At 41.7% G+C, this 26091-nt stretch overlaps 1 protein-coding gene across 3 annotated transcripts; it reads right to left on the bottom strand.

Moving 5' to 3' along the window:
- Positions 1-645: 645 nt before the first annotated feature.
- Positions 646-26091, bottom strand: LOC308329935 (RAS guanyl-releasing protein 1-like). 3 transcript variants are annotated; one of them, XM_080784485.1, is made up of 18 exons: positions 25907-26091; positions 25056-25234; positions 18604-18709; positions 17346-17408; positions 16689-16820; positions 16004-16157; positions 15589-15762; positions 13257-13373; positions 11654-11929; positions 8607-8687; positions 7770-7874; positions 7532-7641; positions 6859-7003; positions 5981-6017; positions 5160-5291; positions 3894-4243; positions 2742-2913; positions 646-2671 (listed from the first exon to the last, which is right to left on the bottom strand). In XM_080784485.1, exons 1-17 carry the CDS (start codon positions 26032-26034, stop codon positions 2779-2781), a joined length of 2424 nt encoding a protein of 807 aa, XP_080640611.1. In that variant the 5' UTR covers positions 26035-26091; the 3' UTR covers positions 646-2671; positions 2742-2778. The 3 variants fall into 3 exon arrangements, with proteins under 3 accessions (XP_080640611.1, XP_080640610.1, XP_080640612.1); XM_080784484.1 differs by having other exon boundaries at positions 646-2913; XM_080784486.1 differs by having other exon boundaries at positions 646-2904.

Genomic DNA, 26091 nt, shown 5'->3' with positions numbered 1-26091 from the left:
TTTCCGTCTCATTTATTTCTATTTTGATCATGCAACTTGTGTATTTTTGACTATGTAACTCTGACATGTATAGCTGACACTGTGCATTGTGCCTTCTTATCAGAACAAATACATGTACCCACTATTTTACACTTGTGATGTGGCAATACATTTGAACTTGATCCATTATACATGCATAAAAAGTACAAGACATAAATTCAATCAAATGAGCATTCTCCATCTGAGGATGAGAACAATCTCAGCGGGGGGGGGGGGGGGGGGGGGGGGTTCTTGTTAAATTTCATTAGCAATGCATGTATTTTACTGTAATGTAAAACATCTACAAGTTGTGTAGCTCAGTCTCTAGTGCTACAGGAAACAAGATGATCATTATCTACCTCCAATCTCTGCCCATCCCACAGCAGACGGATGCACTCTCGTTATCTACAGGAAAACAGTCATTGTGGATCTGGACTCTGCAGTCTTTTGACGGGGTGGTACAACCTGGAATAATGCCCAAGAGATGTAGGCGTTTGGCAAGAGGACTTGAGATTTCATACTGTTGCATAATGAAAACTTGTGTTGTTAGATGCAGACTTCACATGCTTTTAGAGGTATTGGCAGTATGTATGTTTGTTTGTTTGTTGAAAATTTTAAGCCAAAAATAATTAGACAGAGAAAGTTGGTCTAGCTATTAAACAACACTGTTCTCTAACTCAAAATATAATTATTTTAAATAGCCACTTTGGCAAACACATGGTAAACACATTTGAAAATGGAAGCAGAAATTAAGCATCCAAAACTGAGATACTGGAGAAGGGAGCTTCTGAGGCTTGAAGGACCCCTGTTGGATATGTACAGTATTACAGGTGACTATTAGATTACTTTATTGTAACAAACAATACTGAGAGAAAGAATGCTCTTCTAAGTAACTGTATGGCACAACAATATAGGCTACTGGCGTATAGTATACTTTGTGTCTCTGTCACACACACACACACACACACACACACACACACACACACACACACACACACACACACACACACACACACACACACACACACACACACACACACACACACACACACACTACATTAATGTTAGGTTTGGAAGAGGAGGAAAAAAAAGAAAGGAGGAAAATGGCAAGAACTACACATAGGCATAAATAAACGGATGCAAGTACCAGTATATAAAATGAACTATTTCATTATTTCTTATATCAAATAAAAATGTGTGTAGTGTTTAGACAATAAATATTAACAGAAGTACAAGTATCTTTCACATTGGTGTAAATGTCACATGTTACTGTGATACAGAGTTACACTGTTCACCTCTCATTCTGGTGGTACACAAATTTGAGTGCTTGTCACCCTCAAAATAATAAAACAAGGAGTTTTTTTCAGAGATTTGTACTCTGCTGCAGTACTCTATTGTGTGCATATTAATGTCAAATGCTGACATTCCTGTTTTTAGTCCTTGACAGATTGATTTGTACAACCAATTCTCATGTTAGCATGTGGAAAATCTAGTTTAGAGCAAATGCATTAATCCATTTAGACCTGAGTTAAAAACATTCACTTTGAAAGAATATATATTAAAAGATTTGCACCACATTTTAACGATTTTTCAAAAATAGCAGACCTACTAAAGATCATAGCACGCCACTGAATCTGCTATTTTTCAATAGCTAAATTATAACATAATGTTTAAAACACCAAAAGGGGTTCCCGCCCAAAATGGGTTAATTGTAGCAGTTAACATGAAAATAATTAACTTTAAATTGCAGGGAGTGCTACAGTAGCACATTCTACTAAAAGACTAGGGGTGTACGATTATGAAATTATGACCGATATCCGATCTCCGATTATTTGCAGGGTCATATCTGCCGATACCGATTCTGACATTATACGGATTATGCTGCCTTCAAACATTAGAAATACACAAAACAAAAGGGACAGAGCCATTGACGGTCACATTATTATTGCGTCATCAATATCCGTGAAAATAGTCAGGATTCTTTTCAGACCGATCCGATACGGCATTTTTATGGCCGATTTCGATATGCTAACGATTATATCGTGCATCATTATAAAATACTATAACCAGTGTAGTTCACATACTTCCAAGTTGATTACACACGAGTCTCTGTTCTACTACTGTATGAAAAGCTAGGTAGTAAATTAGTAATTCGTACAATGATGACATTTTCATTCACTGTACTATACTGTGTATACAATAGAAAGAAGTTAATTGCCATTATAGACAATCACTCTACATAAAACTATGTACTTCTGATACCATATTTTACTTCAATGTGTAGGCTTGTTTCACATTTGACTTTCACACTAACATTTTATACTTTTCTTTTTTACTTAAAATAGTATCCATCTGGATTAATAGCCCAACTATTTGGGACACGGAATACATTTTTGATGTAACCTCTAGTTACTCTCAAGAAGCCCACACACACACACCTAGAAAAGCTACTTCACAGAGTTTCTTATGAATACTGATTGTCTTTCTGATTAGCTGTAGGCATTCTTCCCACGTTATATGCAAGGTGTCTGTAATGTTGGGGCGCCCCGATGGACCACCTGTTATAAGTGCAGCAGGACTGGGATTGAATCTGACCTGATGCCGTTTGCTGCATGTTATCCTCTCCCACCTTTCCTCATCTCTCTCACTGTCACTATCAGAAATATAGCAGACATTCTGATTTAAAAAAAGAAAACTGGAACGCACATGGGATCCACAATCACCTAGGATTCCGCCACATACGGTCAGTGTCTTGTGTGGCTAAGAGGACGAGTCTTCCTCTACAGGGTGGAGGGCGTGTCTCTTCAGAAGAGTCTTTAGAATCTCAACCTCTCGATCTGCTTCCTTCAGTTTCCGGTGCAGCATCTCATTAGCTTTCTCGAGCTTCTGGACATCCTGAAGAAATGACAGGTTTCATCTTTCATCAGTGTTCTATATCTTTATCATATACTGTACCCAGCCTTAATTTGCTCTGTCTGAGGGGAATAATAAAATCACTTGTGATCTGTATGTCGGCATGGCTGTGATTAAGACCACAGGCCTTTTACAGAATTTACAGTGATATACAGTATAACAGCAGTCCAGTCACCAGTCCCACTCATGTGCTATTGCTTAAATCTATGTTAAACATCATCATCATATCATACTATAATTCAGTCAATGTCTGTCTGAATGTGTGTCTGTGTGTGTGTCAGAAACACCGCCGTATCTCCTCACTGCCTGCGCCAATCGCTCCCACTTTTCACACAGGCATTGACCATAATAATATGGAGGTCTTAACGACCCTTTTTCCAATTTAACAAATTATTAATTAATAATGAATTTATTAGTGAATTAAAAATGCGAAAACGCACCCAGGGCGCAGTACCCCCCACGGCGCAAATATCTCACAACGGGTAAGGGCTAGTACTGTATAACATAGCAATTTATGCTACAGCAGATAATGAAAACTATAAAACACATAAAACAAGAACATGTGACAAAGTGTTGCCAGCAGTAAGACCACGACAAAACATCAGCTCATCATTACCATCCTCCCAGATGGTGTTCACTGTCTCTTACAACTGAACAACCACTCCAACTGAACTCCAACTGTCCCCTACAACTGAACAGCTACTTCCATCATTGATGGCATGAATGGAAGTACTGTAGGTATAAATGACAATTTGGTTCTAGTTGCAGGGGCCTCTAACCGTCTAGCCTGTATTCAAGATTTAGGGGATGAGAGCCGTCTGCTCTAATGGATGACACTTTGTTAAGCACCTACCCTGTAGTAGGAAATAACAGATTCTATGAAAGCCCTGTAGAACAAAATCAATGACTTATCCACCTGAAAGGTGTGATGGAATGTCGACCCAAAATGTTGTGATCCTCACCATCTCCAGAGCTTCGTAGCTGGGCTTGTTCTCCTCCTCTGCTCCCTTGGGATTTTGCACAGTGGAGGCTCGGTTCTCCCACTTGGCACAGTGACGCTGCTTTCGTTGTGGCACCGGACTAGGGCATGGGGTGAGGGTGGGAGTTGCAGGTGGGACCAGGAGAGAAGGCTGTGGGCGACTGGAGTCGGGGGTTGTGTTGGGCATATAGGGTCCATCAGTCTGCGTGCCACTGTGGACCCTCAGGGCCCTTTGCAGCTGAGGTGGCTGCTTCAGATTGGAGGGAGCTGGGGACTCTGGGCTCCAGTCCTTGCATTCTTGTGGTGGGTAGGTGAAAGGACCTTCCTCTGAACCTGGAAAACCAACAGGAAGTCACATACTGTATGGGTAGCTATTTAGCTTTATTCTTTAGGATCCCCATATTAGCAGCCACCAAAGCAACAGCTACTCTTCCTGGGGTCCACAACATACAGTACATATATAACACAACACAATAAAAAAACATAGTCTTGCAATAAAAAAAACATTCAAGACATTAAGTTAATCATCATCAGCTATTCCTACTACCTTTTTGAGGGTCGCTAGCCCCCCCCCCTATGCACAGCTTTGTGTAGGTGTGTTTGAGCACGGAATGTAGCATGGAATGTGATGATTTGATTGGCTGATGTATGATAAGAGCACCCCTTTACATATATCACCCAGCCGGTAAGTAACGGAAGGAAGGTGAACCTAGTGGAGCCAACTTCCTTCAGTTCTGTTGCATTTACACCTCTTGTGATTGGCAAATTCAAAGAATCAAAGAGGCCAAAGTCGAGTTGAGACAATGGAATTGCCTCAAACATGGACATTTGTCTGTGCATACATGTCCTGACCATACTGAGACTACCATGTAGTTACTGAAAGCACTTTCGAAGTCAGTACTGTTAAGTGAAAAGGTTTCTTATGACAGCTGGAGAGGAATCGTCATTGAGCCTCATGCTCTCTGTAGTTTTCCTCTTGCAATCTGTTGTGATTTTTGTGTGTTTGTGCACATTGTGTAAGACTGGTGATTGCGTGCAATGGCATTGTGGCAGCACGAAGGGCTGAGTGCAAACACATTGTCTTACTCTTCCTGAGTCACAAGATGGCACTGTTACTTAGACAGACTCAATCCAACTTAGTGGTTATATTTACTGGGTCAACAAAGGTGTGTGCTGTTGTTATTACACATCATTGTATGCAAGTGTGTACATTCAACGGTGTGTGTTTTGGGTACTCTACTCCACCAACCTTCCGAGATGCCCATGTTGACAGGTGTAGAGTTTGGGGTTGGACTGTCGGTGAGGCCCGTCCCTTTGCTGTTCTTCTTACATTCAAATGCAACCTGATCCTTGCACAGCTTGTGGCAGTTCATTCCACAGTCTAAACAGGCCCAAACAATGCAAACATGTTAGAGCAGGAACTAGTCATTTAGTTCAGTTCCACCACAGTTAACACTCAATGCCCTACAAGATTACATGACGTAAGCCTTCCTTTCTTTAATGCTGTGCATTCTGCAAGTGCAATGCCATGCTCATTGACGTATAAACTATGTGTTGCTCTCTTTGAGTTAATAGACAAGGCAAAAGAAGAAGGGGGAAAAGTGGTTTTGTGGTTCTGACTGCACACTCCACATTCGTTGTGGAGTGCTGCAGAGTACAGGTAACAGTCTGCAACACAGAAAACCTCAAACTACAGCATTTTAAGATTGCTCCACTGTAGCTGCTCTCAGCAAATAGCTGTGACTCTGTCAGTAGCGTTCCTGAAAATACTCTTAACACTACTAAAGCCCTATTTTATACTTTCAAACATGTTCTGTAATAGCGCAAATAGAGGATCTATAAGCTTCATGGAACTTTGTGAGCTTGTAGATCAAATTCATTCATTTCTTAAATGTCTATAATAACAGCTAGGCCAGCGACGCCAGGTTAAAAGTGGTGGCTAGAATGTAAAGGCTACTAACCAACTTTCAACCAATATTCATCGAGCCAAATGTGTTTAAAACATGCCAAGTACCAGTACAATGATGTAAGTCTCTCTATTAACAAACTAGACAGCAACGAGAACATCACCTTTGCACCTGTAGCCTTGTTTAATGACACCCCATAACTGTGAAGGAAAAGAGGAAGAAAAACATTTGTATGAAGATAACACAGAACAATGTACAATAGACATGTGATGAGCTGGCGTTCGAAATTTGAATGCCAGCTCATCATGTCTATCTAAATGTATTCCATGTATGATTTACAGCTTAAGAGTGCATTGAAAACAAAGTGGGTTCAATATACTGTAAATGAAAGCAAGGGTATCTCTGACTGCAGGTACAGTATGTGGTTCAGAAACAGGAAATATATTATATTCAAGCCAATTTCTTATGTTCTTTACCATTGTTTTACTGTTTTAATTGCTGCTTGTGTTTTATTGCTATTTTTATGTTCTGCCCTGTAAAGCACTTTGAGCTGCATTTATGTATGAAAAGTTTACCATTATTATTATTATTATTATGGTGAGTCTCCCACAGCGTTTATGAATAATGATACTTTGGACCCAGATTGAACAGGCATGTAGCTTCTTTCATTTGGTTACTGGAAAGTGGTGTTAAACCAGACAATAATCACACCACCAATAGAGTAGAGCCTCCAGTAGAGCCTACATTAATATATCCCCCCCCCCCCCCCCTCCACAGCCCACACACTGGCTGTCTGTCACTCTGTTCCCTTTTCCTTCTCTGGGAGAAAAAAAAAACTTAAAAATAAATTATGTCGCGTCTTTAGATTGATTGAATCACTTCGCTCCAAACAATTGCATCACGACTAGCGTCAAAGCAGCTCCAATAGATTAAAATTAGTAACACATCTTTTATGACCGAGCTTCCCCATATAAATACGAAAAGCATTTACAGGTATTATTTCTTTTACATTATCACTATGGATTCTGTATAAAAACTTACAAATCCGGAACAGTTGTCGCAGAAGGTGGGCTTCATGTAAGTGGTCTCTTGGAAGTTGTGGACAAAGCCCACACCTAACTTGGAGCAGATGATGCTCACCCGCATGAAATAGGCTGTGATCTCATTTCTACTGATGAGACCTTCCCTGTACAAACACAGTACATACATCAGTCAGCAATTTACTATTAACCTGACTTTGAGAGTAATACCACTGTTATTTGAAATCCATTCTATGTTCTACTTCTGTCAATTCACAGTATAATATACATACCTCTTTAACACGAGCTGCACTGTAGCTCTGATATTAAATGTTCATTTAGACAGAAGACATAATCTTCACTTAATTCAATCCATGATTGCATTTCAGACAGGGCTTTCAATAGAGAATAATTGACGATGCAGTGACAGGGCCGAGCGTGATGATTGACCACTGCGAGTTCTGCTCTATTTTTGTTTCCTGCTGCTACAGAAAATGCTAAAGATTCCACTTTTTTGTTCCCTTTCGACAAGTTTTTGAAGAAAGCCTAGGTTTATACTTTGATGCGCGGTGGTGTCGCTTCTACAATCCACGTGATGTGGTCTATTTTCTCCCGTGCGACATACAACAAAGTATAATCGCCTGGTACATGACCTGTCAAATAACAAACCGAAATTAATAGCAGACTCCACTCACCTTTCTTTGTCCATGACACAGGAAGAGAAAGGAAAGCTAGCAGCAATTTTCTCAAAGTCCTCTTGAGAAATGAATCCATTTTCATCATGGTCATAGTTCTTGAACACAGACTGTGAATTACAATGAGAGGAGTAAATGCATCAGACATTTATAATAGTTGAAAAACATAATGACACCAGTTACAGTACATATTATGAGCAACACTAAGCTACATGTACAGTAATAATGTGACACTCACGTCCACCATTCTTTGCACATGCTTGCTGATAGTTCTGGGGTCTGGTTTGGGGGCCACTCCAGATGCCCAGTCCACAACCACTGGAGGTCTAGAGGGTGTGGCTGGCTGATAGAAAATCAAACAATCACTAAAGCAGCCTCAAGACGGTCGATAAAATGGAAACATTTTCCTGATGTTATTTGACCTTGATTATGTTGTTCTTATTTGCTTGTTGTACTGTCCTGTTTTAATTAATTAATTTTGATTGATTTTATTGTGTTCATTGTACAGCACTTTGTAACCTTGTTAAGGAAGGTGCTTTATAAATAAAATGTACTTACTTAATTATATTAGATAAGCTCCCAAGACTCTATTACACTAGATCCATTTATAAGTTACTACATTAATAATGCAGTCTGCACTTAAATGTAAAAGACCTGTGAGGAATTACCATTCCATTTTAAATGCCAAATAGAATCCATATTCACATATTTCAGTTTTGTAAACCACCATGTGAGAATTAAATATACAACAACAATCACACCTCAGAGAAAATTATGATCAATGCTTAAAGGTATGGAAATGGAAAATCAGACCCGCCTGAAGTGAGTGGTGCTGTGCTGTACTGTACTTGTGCTGAACTGTACTGTACTAGCCCTCCTCCCTGGTCTGTCTGTGTCTGTGTGTTAGACTGTGCAACAGTGACACTTGGTGGTGAACAAACACTATTTTCGTGCTCGGACACAGCCAGGGACATAGGGACACAGGGACAGACCCAGTGACACAGCCACACACATAGCTGTCTGTAGGAGTGGTTGCACCACTCAAAAATATGTGATAGTCAGCTCCGTCACTCACAGGTGCTTTGGAGTTCTTGGGCTCCCTGGTATAAGACAGCTCATAGATCTCATCCTCCGTATAGTATAGGTCCAACGAGAGCTGTGGGGAAGGGTACAGACAGTTTAATACTGTATGTAAAGCCTACAGTAGTTCACACCAGTGATTTGCAACGTGAAGAAACCGTTGCAGAACGATTCAGACAAAACACAGTGGTCTGAATTGCCGCATTGCAGGTTGGTTGTTGTTGATTGTGTTGCAAGGAATTCAACTTGTCCAATCGCAAGCAACAAGTTGCAACGCAATTCTGATCACACAAGCACTGTGTTGCTCATACTCTCACAAATCTGCCATTGTAGTGATCAGAGATTATTTAAGCACAAGATGAGAAATTAAAAGCACTGTAGAAAAGTCTGGTCTGATGGCAAATTTATTCCGGAATTAAGATGTATACAAATGATGAAAGCACAACTTCTCTTGGTGAGTAGTTGGGACGACATGAAAATAGATGGACATTCACTGAGTATATGAAGACACAACATCAGCAAAGAGGGCGTGTCCTGACATGGCAAGTTCTGAGATACTGGGCAACAACTGGTTGAAACCAGTAGCGTTGACTGGCCCATTGATGAATGTAGCAAGATATAGCAGTGTCGCGACCTTGGATAAGGCAGGGGAGTGTGCATTACGTGAGGATTTGTACACAGCTGTGCCTCTCCCAAGCAAGCATTATGGAGTTTAGAAACATTGTGAGAGCAACATGTTAAAATGAAAAATAAAGGGAATTTGTATATGAACAGAGAATATAATATTCTCCAATCAGTAGCTTTCTGTGTATACACTTATTGGCCCCCTTCTCTTTCTCCCTGTATATCTCTCAAACGCACATTCTAGTCTAGTGATTCAGGTCAGTCTTTTCTTGTTTTACCGCAAGGCACGCACTGAGGGAGGGTGAGAAGTGACCTCGCCCTTTACGGCAGACTGCTTGGCGAGCACTGGCGCTTTGGCATGGGGGGGGGGGTCAGATCAACATAATGGGATGAATTCTGTACTGGCCATATATGGAGTGTGTCTTGAGTATACAGGGTTTGATGAGGTCAGATCAACATTATGGGATGTCAGAACAGGTCAGCTCCATATATGGATATCTAAGGGTGGCAGTGTCTTGAGTGTACAGGGTTTGATGAGGTCTGGCCATATATGGAGCGTGTTGAGTGTACAGGGTTTGATGAGGTCAGATCAACATATGGAATGTCAGAACAGGTCAGCTCCATATATGGAGAGCTACGGGTGGCAGCGGGGGCAGTGTTTTGAGTGCACAGGGTTTGATGAGGACCCAGATCCTTAATTTTTGGGCCTGTTGAGAACTCTGCCGGGCACGGCTGCACTAATAACTCTGGGGCAGGCCCATCTAGAATTGTAATGGACAGGTATCAGTCAAAAGGGAGACATTGAAGTGGAAGGACTGGTGGGGTTGGATCAATATATCACAGGCCAGCTCCATATATGGAGATCTAAGGGTTTGAGGTCAGATTACTGGCCGGCTCCATATATGCAGATCTAGGGGATGATCCGGTCTTCTATGGCTATCCAGGGTTTGATGAGGTCAGTGTCGTGATCTTCATAATGGAGACGGCCATATATGGAGCGTGATGGAGTCACCGACAGGTTTTTCCATAGGTTTTAGTTTTTTCATAGATTATAATCTGCGACCTACAGTCACATTAATTCTGAATACACAGTATTTCTCACCCTCCGGCCAATCAGAACTAAGTATTATGAGTGACCACTGAACACGGTATAAAGAAAAGGTTAAACATGCTAGAGCATAGATCATCTGAGACTACCAGAAGGCATTGAACTTATCCTTCATGCACTACAAGAGACAATTTAATGTAATACAGTAATACAGTAATACAGGTATGCACTCTCTCACACTCGACAGTCACCCACTCGCTCATCGAAGCACACCCTCGGCACACAAGAACACACAGTCGGCTTACTCATCATGCACACCTACACACTTGATGTGTGGGCTTGTATTTTATAGAGCTAAATCCATCTAAATTTACAATCCAGGACTTATTTTATTAGTCTGCTACTTCTTTCCCTCAACACCAAATAAGTCTGCAACCTTTTTCCCTCAACAACAAATCCCTTTGCTGAAAATACTCCACGTTGTTTTGCTGTGAACTTCTATAGATCTGCTATTTTTCGCCCCCAGAATAGCAACGCTAGAGTTCATGTCGTTTTGACCCTGGTGCCAGGCGAGGACCCCTAATGGCCGATAATATCAATGAAGTTATTTGAAGCAGATGACACACTGGTTTGGATGCGTGTATACTATTCCCTCTAACAAATTATGCACTGTCCTCCCTTTTGGCTGGGTGAAAGTGATAGACCCGCTTGCAGCCAGTCTGTTTACATTATGTAGCTAACAAGCTAGCCCAGGCCACCAGGCGAGCCCAAGATAGATATCTTGACGCCATTGTAAACAAGTACTACTGTCACGTGTCGTTTGGAAAAAGCAAATAATCTATTTGCACCATGGCTTGCCAGCTTGGACGGCAAACTTGTCAACATGTAAGGCCATTGGCTGCTTGGTGTGCCATGGGCACTCACTCGCTATGTGGCTCACTCGGACGTGGCTCACAAGCCTCCTCGACGCCTCACTGTCAGCACACCTGCCTTGTTTTCATGTTTTAAAAATCACAGAGTTTGGCGGTATGGAATGCATAATTTGAAAACATTCAAATTGGGAGAGGGAGACAACAAACTAAATGTAAGGACAATTTTAAAACATACATGGTTCAAAATACACCACAAATCCTATGCTCTAAATCTCTCCATAACTTCATGTCGCTCAGCAGCAGATTTGAACTAGAAACACAAGACACCTTCGTATGTGTTTCCGGTACAAATCTGCCACACTGAACCAATCAAATTAAGTTATGAGATGCTGACCCGGTACAGGATATGGGAACGACACCTTCTGGGAAAGGGAACTAAAGTCATAGAGCCTATACCGTTTGCACAGTATATGAAACAGGTCTTTGCACTTGGCCTACCGTCAGTAGATGCACCAGGTCCTTGTTGGCATCCAGCCGAGGTGGGATCTGCTGCAGTTGAATCAGGTCACTGATGTGGTTGTAGAGTGATTGCAGCTTCTGGACGTTCACCTTGTTCTCATCCAAGTAGTCTGACATTGCCTCGTTGACCGAGATCAAGTCTTTAAGGTGGACGCCCAGGATGGGGATCTTAAATCCCACGCACCTGCTGTAAGCCTGTCTGTAGGTGTCATAGTTCCTACAGGATGACAGCAGGTCTGTCATCTCATTCAGCACCTGTGGTGAAGGGGGTATGATATCATGGTACTGTATTTGGCAGTGGTTTCTCAAATGTTTTTTGCCCAAGGCACACCAAAGGGAAAGTCAAATCCACAAGTCGACCATTGGACGTCTAGACGACTTTGGCAGTGAAGCGTTGGATTTGAAAAGACGTCTATGGCTGTGTTAATATACTGTGAGTAATTATAATGCTGCGGAATGGTCTTACACTGATTGAACATGATATATAAATATTGTTGCCGTCAGGAGGAACCAGCTAACTCCATTTGAGGTTTCTTTTGCATAAATCAGTGCTATTGAACACAAACTGTCTGCTAAAACAGTCATAAGGCCACAAAACCAACTTTGACGGGGCAGTATTGCCTTGTTCTCAAAATATACGTTTTTCTTCATTTCCTTGAAAAAGACGGGCTGTCTAAAACATCATCTTTGCTTAGAATTGGACGGAATGATTTAGATCAAGAGTTATTCACATTTTAAGACTTTCGGTCTCATTCGCTAAAATGGGGAACATTTTCGATGACGTCCCAACCAGAAATGACATTGAATGTTGCGCAACAGACGCCCCAACAGCCTGTGGAGCGATGCAATCGGTTTTGATATCAATAAATCTCTGTTCTTTTATTAATCTCCGTCCTGAGTGCTGAGCGTTACTATTTGATAGGACGGAGAACTCCGTTTATGCCGCTCGGGGTGTTAAATGGTTTCTTCCCGACAGCAGAGATATACTTTATATTGGTATGTAATCCATTACATTTGGGAGAATTCCCAAATACACTGTGACGTATATGCGGAGCATGCGGAAGTGCCATTCAGGCCTGTGCTTTGTCGCCGTGCTACGTCACGGTCTTGACCTCTGCGTTTTCAAACAAGTTCTGTGGCTGTTCGATTACTGGCAAATTACAACAGGCCTTTCCTCCATAACAACGTGTCCCCCCCGCCCAACTGCGGTATCAACCCAGCTCTGTGGTTTCCCTTTCTGTGATGCGACAGCAGACACGCCACATTCACTGAGAAACAACAACAACACGGAGCAGCGGACACACGACATTCACAAAGAAACAACAACACTGCCCAGCACGTAAAACACATGGTCAGTGGGCAAAGATAAAGTTTGTGTGTTGTGTCTCTCTCTCACTCGGATCGCACTGCAACAGACATGTGGCGTTAAGACGCTCGACTCGCCACAGGCGAGTCTAATCTAGTATATCATATTGGTATGTAATATACCATAATTGGTATTATATATATATAATATAAAATATACATGATGTAATATTATGATGTATTGATCATGATAAAGAGGCACGTGTGTGTTCAATACCTTGGAGACCTCATTGGGGACATGTGAGCTGGTGTCCTTCAGTCTGGAGATGGAACTGTGACACAGGCCGCCCACCACCGCCATTAGTGTGTTAAAGTTGTGCATAAGGTGCAGGCTCTGGTGAACACATAAACATTACATGAACAATAGATGAAGAGCATGTTTCAATCCACTACCACATCGCACCCAACCTTTCTTTTCCACACACACACACACACACACACACACACACACACACACACACACACACACACACAGTATCGGTAGTTACATAATTCACGTAAGTTTTAGTTGCATAAGCCACTCAGCGGTTGCTATCTGCTTGTCGCCGCGCTCCATCTCATTGTTTTATGCAAGTGTTTTTCCCTCCCCTTCAGTTCTGTTCTCTCTATTAATTTCCTTTCCTAGGGGCTTTGATGTTCATACTTGTAAACAGCAGTCTGTAAAGTAGCCGAGTACATTTACTCAAGTACTGGTCTGGACAATTCTGAGGTACCTACTTTTACTTCTTGAGTGTTTCCTTTTTGTGATACTTTATACTTTTACTCCACTATAACTACTTGTTGACAGCTTTAGATACTACTGGTTGCTAGATTTAGATTTGTACTATAAAACATGTACATTAACCATTTAACCCCCATTTATACAGCTATTCAAAAATAGCTGATCTTTTTCTTTTTTTTAGTTGATTACTTTTACTTTGCTACTGTAAGTATATATATATATATATTGTGGGAGGTCGGGTGGGAAATACAACTCAGAGTGCAGTTTCAGGGGTTAGACACACGATGGCGCCCCTTGCTTTATTTCTCCAACAGGTTCAAACAAAGTCAGTTTTCACAAACAGAACTCAGACAGTAATATTCTTTGCATGAGGTCCCGGCTCCGAGGCGGGAGTCGTCACTGCAGAGGATGAGAGGGGATGTTAGCATACGGTCAGAGCACAAGGTAAGTACAAAGTTGGGGCCTGAGACACCCGGTCTAGGCAGTCTACCAACTGGACCTTTGTATAACTCTTTCTCTTCTTCTTTTCCAGGTTCCAGAGGAGGCCAGGAGGCTCCCCCGGAGGTAGGTAAGGGGGTGCGTATCTTTCTCTATCCACAAGGCACAGAAGAGTACTTTAGAGTAGAAGTACTCGGATACGGGGTGGTGAGTAATTAGAGTAAAAGTACTTGGTATGGTACCGGGCGGGGATGGTACGGAGGGCCCCTTAGGCTCGGCCAACAGGAAGATACACAAGCATTTATATTCTTATTTCTCTCTATCTACTGGGTGGCCGTGTCGGTACGACAACGGCAGTCAGGGGGTTAACACAAAGTAAGCGCTCTAGTTTCTAACGGTCTTCTTTCACCGGGCCTGGCGGCGCAAGCCAACTTAAAGTCTCCTCAAGGGTGAAATAAACATAACACGGGCCTGTCTTCTTTCACAGGGTGTACGTGACACTTTATCTAGAGCCTGCTAGCTTCCATTAGTCTCTACGGGGTTATCTTCATTCAACAATCTTCAGTGTACAACACCACGGTGACACTCTTCATTCACAGTCTTCATTTAGCATCGACAGGGTGACTTCCTTCATTCACAATCTTCGTTATTATCCTTAGCTGCTCATTTGCCACTATGAGTGCCTCTTCTTAATAACACGGGTGATAGATAGTGAACGGTTTGTCTTACTGCGACCTTATGGAGCTGTGGGGCTGCCGTTTCCATACGGGGGTCCCGTCTTCCGCACTCGTCCCCGATACGAGCCAGGTGGGTCTCCAGTATGCATGCGGCTCTCCGTGTATACTTGTCTATGGGGGGCACACGCTCCTGCGTGTGCTTCCAGCCCCACTCCTACAAGCCTGGTGATGTGAGAATATAAGAGAGCAATTGAGTGGTGATACAAACAATCAAACAATAAACATAGTCCATACGTGAGAGTCCATAAGTGAGAGGAGTGTGGACTTACCATCCAACGCCGAGTGGACGGCATATGCTGCGCGAGCGTCTGTGTGTAGCAGGGATCTGATACTGCTAGGTGCGCAGGCTGTTTATAAAGGGCGCGGCTGACAGGCTGCGGCTGTCCTTAATTGCTAACCAGGGCGGCGGCCGGAATGAGGCGCAGCTGATTTAGAATTGCTCTGGGATAATACACTGAGTCTATGACCCGGCCATGGGCGTGCCTGGTTGTCATGGTAACTCGCCCCTCCCCCTGAGGTGAGACCTGACAGACTCCACAATATATATATATATTTTTTTTTTCTTTTCTTTAATCCTTTGAAGAATACATTTAACTGAGGTTGTATAAACAGACCCACACACACAGTCAACGGTATGTTATATTAAACCATACCTGTGCCACGTGAATAAACTTGGTGAAGACCTCAGCTCTCAGCTGAGCTGTAGGCCTGCTCAGCACCATCAGCTGGACCCACTGGGAGACCCCGTTGCACAGGGCCATGGATCGTTCCATGGTGGGAATGTCCTTCATGCAGCAGCTCCGTATGTACTTCTGATAGTCTGCAAACTAACCATGTCAACAGACAAGAAATCAATAGCAGCACGGAAACTGATGGAAAGCATTTTCGCTCAAGGGGAAATACCTCATTTCTTAAAGCTGCAGTGCGGATAATACATTTTAAAATAAATAAAACCTTATTTTAACCAATCTGTATGGCAGAGTATGCATGGAATCTTGGGCAGACACAAAAGGCAACCTGTGTACATTTTAGGCTAGGCAGCCTGTTGCAGACATGGCCCATACTCACCGATATTCTGCAGAACGATTTGAACTCGAGGTACGTGAGATGTTCCGCTAACTCAATAGGCTCCAGGTGATCAAACAGGAGAGACACCTTCCTCTTTTTAATATTGTTAGCCTTGATCTTCTGGCTGGCCTTCCACGACCAGTCCCGTTCATTTCTACAACACAACATAGAAAACGTATTACAACAAAGTACCGTGGTACAAAAAAAGGGGGGAAAAAAGACTGATTGAAGTAATTTTTACAAGGTTTATTAGAAAAGTGGAATCATGAATGGTTTTAGGGTTTTCTTGTCATTCTTAACCTGGAACAACTATACGTTTCTTAACCTGAAACACATATGTTACTATAACTTTCAATCCATGAACTAGAAGAATAGAACACGCACACTCGCATGCTTCAAGATGGAGTTCTGTGATTTTTGTACTTTTTCGGTTTTGTATGTGTCTATGGAGTTAACATTACTCTAATAGACCCCCAGGTGTGGTTAGAATATTGAAAATATGTCTTCCCTGTGTATCTTTCTCCTAGTATAATCATAGGCCTACCTGATGATCATATTTTAGGGAGGGAAAAAATCTCAGCACTACCTCTTTCAGTAAACATACAGTATTGACAATATTTTTAACATTTGAAACAAAATGGGTTAAATTACAGTGTATTCAGAGATGAAGTGCAGATGTACTTACATCCACTTGGTCTCTAAGAGAGGACACAGATGCTCCTGTCCCTGATCCCTGATCAGTTCCCTGAACTGTTCCAGATGATCAGACAGAGTGTGGTGCAACCTGAACATTATCCAAAACTCCTGGATCCAATACCTGGATATTTCAAAATACATAACATACCGCCATCATTACGATACCGTTGAATCTACCAAATCATTTAAAAGAAAAAGTCAGACCCATCCGAACTGAGTGGTGCTGTACTGTACTCGTACTGTACTGTACTGTACTGTACTGTACTGTACTGTACTGTACTGTACTGTACTGTACTGTACTGTACTGTACTGTACTGTACTGTACTGTACAAGCCCTGCTCCCTGGCCTCTGTGTGTGTGTGTGTGTGTGTGTGTGTGTGTGTGTGTGTGTGTGTGTGTGTGTGTGTGTGTGTGTGTGCGCTCACACACACACACACACACACACACATGCATGCATGAGTGTTGGGCTGCGCAACAGTGACACTTGGTCAACAAACACTATTTCCGTACTTGACGAACACAGGGACAGACCCAGCCAGCCAGCCAGGGACACACTTTGCCATGTATAGTAGTGGCTAGCACCACTCAAAAATACAAAAGAAAATTATACACAAGTGAATCCATGTATATTTACACACACACTAACCTGATGAGATGACATATCCTTTGGCACTCAGCAGATTGCTCATTGTCCACTGCCGTTTTAAATGTAAGCACTCATTAAGGAAGAGATGACTGAGGATGAGGAGTAAATTGTGGCCTTTTTATGCTTAATTAAAGTGGTATGTAATGTTGGAAACAATTCAGCATCCTCAAAACATTGTTTCAGGTTTCGGCACACCGCAGATAATACACATTGAACATAATAGAACTGTGATGAGAGTCATTGAAATTAATTATTCCACACAATCCTTGCTCCTTCTACTGTGGAACATTATGCAAAGTACAGCAAAGTATTAGTGAAAATAAAATATGTATACAGCGCTAAAATGTGTGTGTGTGTGTGTGTGTGTGTGTGTGTGTGTGTGTGCCTCTGTGTGTGTGGCAATAACAATACATTTATTCCCTTACTGTAGTCCAAGTCTTGATTATGTTTTCATGCGTTACAGGTATTTACTACCTACTAACTACAGGATGCTGTGCCCTACTCCCAATAACACATTATAGCCCAGTGGATTCATAGAAAACAAAATCTCTCTTTATTATGTGAAACCACATTTTTTTTAAAGGCCTGACATCAATTAGCAGGAATCAGCCTCAGAGTGATGCACACAAAAAGGCTAATTGCGTCATGGGAGCAGAAGAGCAGCCCACGCAGTCTCAAAACCAGACTGGCTGCAAATGCCTCCTGTTCGTCTACTGCTTGATCCTAACACACATATTGACCATATTTGATGGATCCTTTTGGGCCTTCTGCTCAGACTGAGAGGAGGGGCGGGGATAGTTAAAAATAGAGAGGTACCCTTGATGCTCTTTAGTGTGACGTGACGTGGGCTTTCTTGAGCATGGTCTGTTTTAGCAACCGAGGAGCCCGTGTTCATATGCAGTAGCTGAAGTGGACTTGTAATGGTTAGAGCCAGAGGTAATAAACACCTGGAAAAAGAAAACAAGGCTTCTCGTGTGGCCGCCTCCGATAGGCTTCATGACGACACAGCTCTTCCCTTGAATGAAAACCTAGATTACAGAACCCTGTATAAAATTAAAAATAAAGTTACATAATATGAAAGATTAATGGGTGGGCAATTGGGCATAGAGAATTTTGAATGGGCCCCAATGTGTCCGCCTGTCTGTTTGTCCAGAACTAATCCTGCAAACCGCTGGACCAATCAGTGCTGTTGTATTGTACCGTTTCAGCTGTCTCACATTTATGAGAGTTATACTTCAGTCAGAATATAGAAAGATATAGAGTGGTGAGTTTATCCAGGAGGTCACTGGAGGTCATGTGGAGACGATGCATGGCCAGGGTGATGTTCATCAGGTGGCTGCTCCCACAAACGCATCCATCACTGTCTAGAAGAAGCAAAACGCACATTCAATGTAATGCTGCACAAGCATGATATATATACAGTATAGAGCGTCACAGTCCCGCCCCCTCGAGAGACCCGGAAAATAAATCCCCGTTCATTTTCCTCAGACTTTTTTCAGAACGTATTTATTTAAAGACCTTTACGCCGCGGACAAAGTCAACTCTTGTCGTGACAAATCATGACAACAAATAAAACATTTTGGGCCATACAAAGAATTAGAAAGTTGAAAAAAATGGCAGGTCACAACACCTTTTTTTAAATTATTATTATTTGTTTGGTCCAAAATATTGTGTGTGTTGTCATGATTTGTCACGACAAGAGTTGGCTTCGTACGACGCTTAAAAGGTCTTTAAATAAATACGCTTTGAAATGTCTATGGGAAAGATGCATTGGGATTCATTTCTTGGGCCTGGTGTCGTCATGAAAGGGGGCAGGACTGCGACACTCTAGTCTATATCGATGACATTTGAGTTCAATCAGGCTTTTTTTTTAATCGGTCAATACTTGCCTATAGTCTGCAGTATATCACAGATACTGTATATCAGTATCAGAGTATATGTTAACATAATGCAGAAAAAGATCAGCGTATGTTTTCCTTAGATCACACACACACGCACACGCACACGCACACGCACACACACACACACTAGCTAAGACCCAGACACAAGTAGTGCAGCATGATTCTTGCTCAAATGTAAATCTTGATTTTCCTCCACAAGAAGATCACGATTCTCACATGATTCTTTTTTCCCCATGAAAATATGTATTGTCTTCAGTCAGTTAGTTGCTGGACATTACTACTAATACTACATTCAAAATGTGGCACCTGGAGCCAACTACTGTAGTTTCAACAGACACCAAAGTGCTTGACTTAAACCTCTCTTAAAGTCTCTCATAGCAAAAACATAAGAGTAACTCAAATTAATTTGACAGCCAACTAGTGCTGCATGCTGAAGTGCATAGGTGTCTGAATCAGGTGCACATGTTTGGTCCGATGTACTAAGTAACAGTCCGACAATCATTAGTCTGACACCCTACCCCAAACCCTAACCTCACAGGGAAGTCATGTATGTGTCTTAACCAGCAACGCATGTCGGGACCCACAGGTGAGTCTTAACCAGCCACACGTGTCGGACTGTTGCATGATGTACTGTTAGTACATCAGATATGCGCCCCGTCTGAATCTAGATCGCAATCTTTTTTAGATTAATCGTGCAGCACTAGAAGAAAGGCAAAAACTTGACATTCAAGACTTTATTTTCTGTTTTTTTTTCTAGTAGTGGATCAGACAACAAACCAGGCTATAGAAACAGTCAGTCAACCACAAACATTCAGAGAAAGACAGGTATAAATACACTTGGAAACGAATGACAAAGGTGAGGAACAATCAACAAAAGGGATTGGCTGGGGCAAACAGGACACAGTTGACACAAATAAACAAAAATCACAGGCAGGAGGAGAGACAAGGCAGGAAACACAAATACGCATTTCTTTGTATATTGTATGTCCTAGTCTTTTCTAAATTTTAATGTTTGTTTAAAATAAAAAGTAAATGACACATCATGGCATGTCATCCCCCCCATCTCTCTCTCCATTTCCTGTCAGCCTACTGTCTGTCCCTCCATAAAATAATATAAAATAAAAGGCGAAAGCCACAAAAAAAAACCCATAAAAAATTATAATAAATGACACATCAGTGTTTGTCACATCAGACAAACACGTCAGACACGGTACTCTGACATGAGTATAACAGGTGTTGCATTAACCCTTAGGACCCTCTCGAAAACGAGATACTGTATCTCAATGGGGTATTCCTAAATAAAATAATTCAAACAATTAACAGGGTGCATTCCCTATTTGCATGGTTCCAAACATACATTCTTCCAGAGTAGGCCGGGGCCGGACGGGCACGTCTCATTTTATAAAATAGCAGATCTACAAGCTCACTCTGCATGATATGTGTTATTTAGACCTCCAAGATAATGGTGGATTTGGCCATACTCTAAATACCTCAAATGCATTTTCAGGACCTCAGTATTTCTATTTTCTTTGTCATGATTCATAGGTCAGCACAATCAGGCTCACGCTATGGATACTTCAAAATGGTGCACAGTACAATACCTACCTACAGTACTAGTACTGTACCTACCTACCTACACTATAATTAATTTGGTAATATAAATAGCACACACCGTTTCTGAAGGTACGTGCGTTTCCGGTGGTTGTGTGACTGCTGTGGTCTACGCTTTGCTCATTTCTCACTTCCTGTCTTTGTGACCAGACCACCTTCCCTGTCTCTGCAGCACTGAAAACACTACAATAGACTTCATGGAATCCCAGGAGGCTACGGTCTTTTGCATCAACTACTTCTTTCTGTAACTCAAGACTGTAGAAATGCACTCAATTATATACCCTGTTAGTGAGAAATTACAAACATTTTAACCACTTAAGATCTGTTTTATACTTTGTCGTATAATGAAAATAGCTGATCTACAAGCTCCCAACATATGATATCCTGATGCGTTATGGCATACTACATAGGGAATGGATGCCAGCCAGGGGTTGATGTTTAAAACCAGACCAAGTTTTATCTCACCAACCAATCATTACCCACAATCTGTTACTATGCCCAGCCTAGTACATATCGGTCTGTCAATATAAACCAGAGATTCGTTTTTCAGTCTCTTGAATCCCGCAAACTGTGACGTCACACAGATGTAAAACTCAATGGAGAACGAAATGCAAAGGTTGACAGTTCAAGCAAACACCGTACTGGATCTGGGCAATCGACGCCATAATGATAATACTAAATTCCAAAAATCCATTGGCATTCTCCTTTAAGGTCTAGACAAGCTGGCATTATCTTGACGCCAACCAGGACATTAGGTTTCCATGCACCCACTTTTAAGCCATATCGCCTTGGAAATATCTCAGATGCCATGGTAACGTGCTCCTTTCTAATCTTTGTTATCTATATGCAGTGAGCCACTCCAGCAGCCACCTAATCCTGCCCCCATGTCCTGCATGGGGTGTGTTTCTATTTGCACCACCCTGCAATCTCTACCAACTAACCACAGTCAATCTCAGGGAAATGTGGCCTGACCACTTTTTCTGGTAACAATGCATACCGATATGAGCCAATGGATAACTTCATTAGAGAAAAGGGAGTATAAAAGAAAATACTATAATGAGGGTATTAATAATGGAGTTCACGTAACTCACGTCTTATTCTGGGCGTTTGGAATTAGCGATATGAGCGTATAGTATTAGCTTAATTACTTTTAAATCCTTAAAGACGGGGTGCAATGGCTTTTGGACAATTTTATTTTGTGCTTCTGAACCAATCAGAATTAATAATAATAATTCCCTGTTTTCCTCTCACTGTAACTAAATTGCTTTACTAATCGAGCGGCAGTCTAGCTTTACTTCAAAACATTTTCTAAAAAACAGGTTAAACAGCCAGATATGAATGGACCAATCTGATTCTTTCTGCAAATATGTGACAGGAAGCAGTGATTCTCCATCAGGTAAACAATTGCGCCATCCTCTTTTTTCACAACTTTCCAACCACTAACGCCATTGGGTTAATTGCTAAAGGAAATCCCCTTTGGAACGGACGGTCTTACTCACTGGAAAGTTAGGAAAGCTGCCAGCCGCTACAGTGGGAAAGGAGGGACACCGTATGATGACAAACACTGCTGAGAGCGTGCTGCAGCAGCCAGGCCTTTGCCTCGGGTGTTATCTTAAGCTCTCATCAGCCGCACTAACCGGCAGGCTGCTTTTCCTTGTTTTGACAGGACACTATCATAATGGATGGTACCTTTGTTTTCAAAAGAAGTCCAAATCAGATTCTGGACATGGCATGGCTCTCTCTACATAATCCTCCACCACTCTGCCTTTATTGTCATTTCTATGAAATAGAAATGCTTTTCTGAAAGCATATTTCATTATGCAGGTAAACTAAATTACGGAGTTATTGCTGTATAAATGACCAGACAGACAAGACAAGACAGTGGCCATGTGGTTAGAGTGTCCGCCCTGGCATGGCTGCAGAGCACCGCTCCTTGGCTGCGGATCACCGCTCCAAGAGATGGGTCAAATGCGGAGAACAAATTTCACTGCGGTAACGTGTGTGACAAATCGCATGACTTTGACTTTGACTTTGAAATGAACATTTATACACAGCTTCAGGTTTTTCACTGCATGAATCCAATGTTTTGAGGCTAAACATTTAGGCCTAACCCTAAAATTCAGTGCAGCTGTGGTCTACACTGTAAAATACAGTGTTAATTTTACTCTGAGAGTGCACAAATGCCAGGCTTGTGTAGGTTGAGCATGATGATGTCAACAGCTATTGATCCATGCCTTCATAGTGCTCTGTGTTTCAAAGAGCGGTCTGCATCTAAAGACCACTGTGTGGAGAAGCTGACCTTTAGGGCTCATAGTAGCCATCAGGTAATCCTTCAAATAGCTCTTACGTGGATGCTCACATTTACCTCAGGGGTTCGTCTGTGATGTGAGGCAGGAGAACCAGAGCAATGCTCCGCCATATCATCAACAGCTGATAACAGACCCATTCTGTTGACCACCTAATAGTATAGTATTGTATTTCAGGGCTCCCTCGTTAAACAGGGCGCCCTCATTAAAGAGATCTTGAATCTCAATGAGATTTCAACTGCATAAATAAAAGGTTACAAAATAATGTTCGAAATTCACACACATTAAGACCTTGGAGCTGCCCAGACAACCCTGTCTTATACTGATTGCCACTGAGCAGCTCCACTACAGCAGCTTGGGAATCAGTCTCAAGTCCCCACATCCCCACATAGATTTTCTTTTCTGCCAGTCCAGGGAATCTAACCGGAATCCGGCTTTCATCAACAAACGCGCTCCTTGAACCTTTAGGCTGCCCTAGGCTACACATTGAAAGTATTCAATTGGTTTCTAAATTTGAAATGAGCAGCAAGCTGTCACCTCCCCATTCTAGCACATGACAGATAAATGTAATTATGAGATGGCATTCACTGTTCACTCCATTGCACCACAGCACCAATGCTTCATTTGTGTATCCAGGCAACAGTATTTGAAAGCCTGTCTCTTCAAAGACATAATCACCATAACTCTTGAGTTCACTGCAGAACATATTCCTTATTCGTCACTTACGTTAATACAAGCAATCCATGCAAATGCCTTAAATTGAATATTAAAATATAATCTACAACTGTAAAAAGATAAATACCCCAATCCCCATTTATGAGTATTTTTCTTAGCATTTTACTCACTCATAAAATAATCTGAAAAAACTTGTTCACTCATCTGAGCATTAAACTCCTCAGTGTTTATTTATCTATTTGAAACTCAGAACAAATTTAATCAAACAATTGACCCTTATAGGGCCATTAAATTGACCTTTAAGGGTCAATTGTTTGATTCAATTTTCAAAGTTTTAATTTGGAACCAAAGTTTGGTTCCAAATTAAAACTTTGAAAAATGTGTAGAAACCTGCAGTAGCCTACCAGCTTTCATGAAAGCGTTAACAGTGCTGTAAAATGCTTACAGTCATTCCCATCTTGTGTAGAGTCCTGTCTAAACTTGTCTTCTTTAGTTTACTGTCTGTACTCCAACGTCAATAATTTGACATATACAGTGAGAAAAGGGCCTGAAATGAAATGAAAACATTTCAGCGTACTTCTCAGGTTTAAAAATTACTATGTGTTCACTAAAACAGAGCAAGCTGTAAACACAAAACATCATTAAGCTTAATTTCCATCACAGAAAGGTGTCACTTTCCAAAGCTAACAATGTGTCACTTTGTACTAAAGACGATAAAAAAAGTATTGAGAGCCCAGCAGCTCTCACTTTCATTCAACAACAAATCAACATGGGAGTTCCTCTCAGAAAGAATTCTAAAGTAAAACGTGCAGTGCAGTAGCAACTCAATTGATGACTAAATTGTAAAAACATTAGGACTATTGTTAACCACTATGTACTTAATTGACCCTTGGCACACTCATTTTTCCCTCAACAAAGCTCTTTACCTAAAATAGCCGATCTACAAGTTCATAAGCGTGTAAGGTGCAAGTGGTTAAAGGACCACTTCACCACTTTTCAACCTGCTTTCATATGATTGGTCCTCACTAATGTTCATGATAAAATACAAAAAGAAATCTACTCGGTCTGTGTCTCATAGGAGGGCTGTGGGCAGTTCAGAAACCCGTCAACCAGTGAGGACCACGGATAGGCTACACTTGTAGAAAATTGTGTGCCCAATACAGAACATTTGCCTACTGTCTGCATGACAGCAGCACGGCAGGTCAACAGTGACTTACCGAAGCTCTGCAAAGAAGACTGGATGAGCTCCTCCCAGGTCGCGCCTTTGGTAAAGTGTCCCAAGGACATCATGACCTTGCCGTGCTGGGTCATCTGGGCCGGGGTGGGCCTGAGCACCCTCTGAGGACACTCAGGAGGAGAGGCTCTTGGCCTGGTGCTGCATCCCGGAGTCACACGCCTGTGGGGGAGGGATTATTGTGAGAAGTGTACAGTAATTGTAGGGGGGCTTGCTCCAAGAAAGAGTGTGTGTGTGTGTGTGTGTGTGTGTGTGTGTGTGTGTGTGTGTGTGTGTGTGTGTGTGTGTGAGTGTGTGTGAGTGTGTGAGAGAGAGACTGTGAGCAAGAAATAATTTGTCATTCATATTTTCACCAAAATGAAAGCTATTCTTTAACGTCAAATGTAAGACCTGACATCTGGAGCAAAGCTATTCATTGTTCTCATTTCCTTCCCTTGGGGAAATAACTGATTGCGGACATCCAGTTTAAGTCTCTGAATGACCACAGTGAACATTTAACAAAAACATTTAGAAAAAAGTTAAACGTGCAGCTATAAAGTGCAGCATATCATCAAACAAGAAAGCAGGACAACGACATATGTCCATAAACCATACCCTGCTTTTCCTAATAGTTTTTTCTTCTCGGGCGTGCCAATAAAGCAATTTTAACAGTCCCTCACATACATTCATTCTATTCTATATTCAATTCATTCCAATAGTCTTCTACTGTAGACATTATGTAGTGCTATTGTCGGCAGCGAATAATGACAATTGAAGCATGATCGCAAAATTACAAATCTACTTTTTGTTTTTCTTCCTGTCGTTAATTTTTTGTTTTTTAGATATAAAACTTACGGATGTTCCTTTTCGCTCGATACATTCCCATGTTGGATGTTTTCTTTTGATTGACATCCCATTGCGAGGTACTGGGCAACAAGTGGCTGAACCAGGCTGTCCATCTGTGTTCTCTTCGATGAGAGCATTTCATTGTGAGTTCGCAGCTCGATCAGCTCCCCATAATTTGTTGTGACTTGTCAATG

Source organism: Protomyctophum bolini, assembly GCF_963924005.1.
Source record: "Protomyctophum bolini genome assembly, chromosome: 15".
Lineage (NCBI taxonomy): Eukaryota > Metazoa > Chordata > Actinopteri > Myctophiformes > Myctophidae > Protomyctophum > Protomyctophum bolini.
The sequence above is the reverse complement of the archived record's forward strand: the minus strand, read 5'-3'. Positions and strand labels throughout refer to the sequence as shown.

What these genes read in the sequence shown, in the direction of transcription:
- LOC308329935 (XM_080784484.1), bottom strand. Translation starts at nt 26,034, where the DNA reads ATGCTCTCATCGAAGAGAACACAGATGGACAGCCTGGTTCAGCCACTT. An exon ending in AATCGTTCTGCAGAATATCG is followed by an intron (nt 15,763 to 16,003) that starts GTGAGTATGGGC and finishes TGACATGGTTAG; the next exon opens with TTTGCAGACTATCAGAAGTA. An exon ending in AGTTTATTCACGTGGCACAG is followed by an intron (nt 13,374 to 15,588) that starts GTATGGTTTAAT and finishes TGTGTTCACCAG; the next exon opens with AGCCTGCACCTTATGCACAA.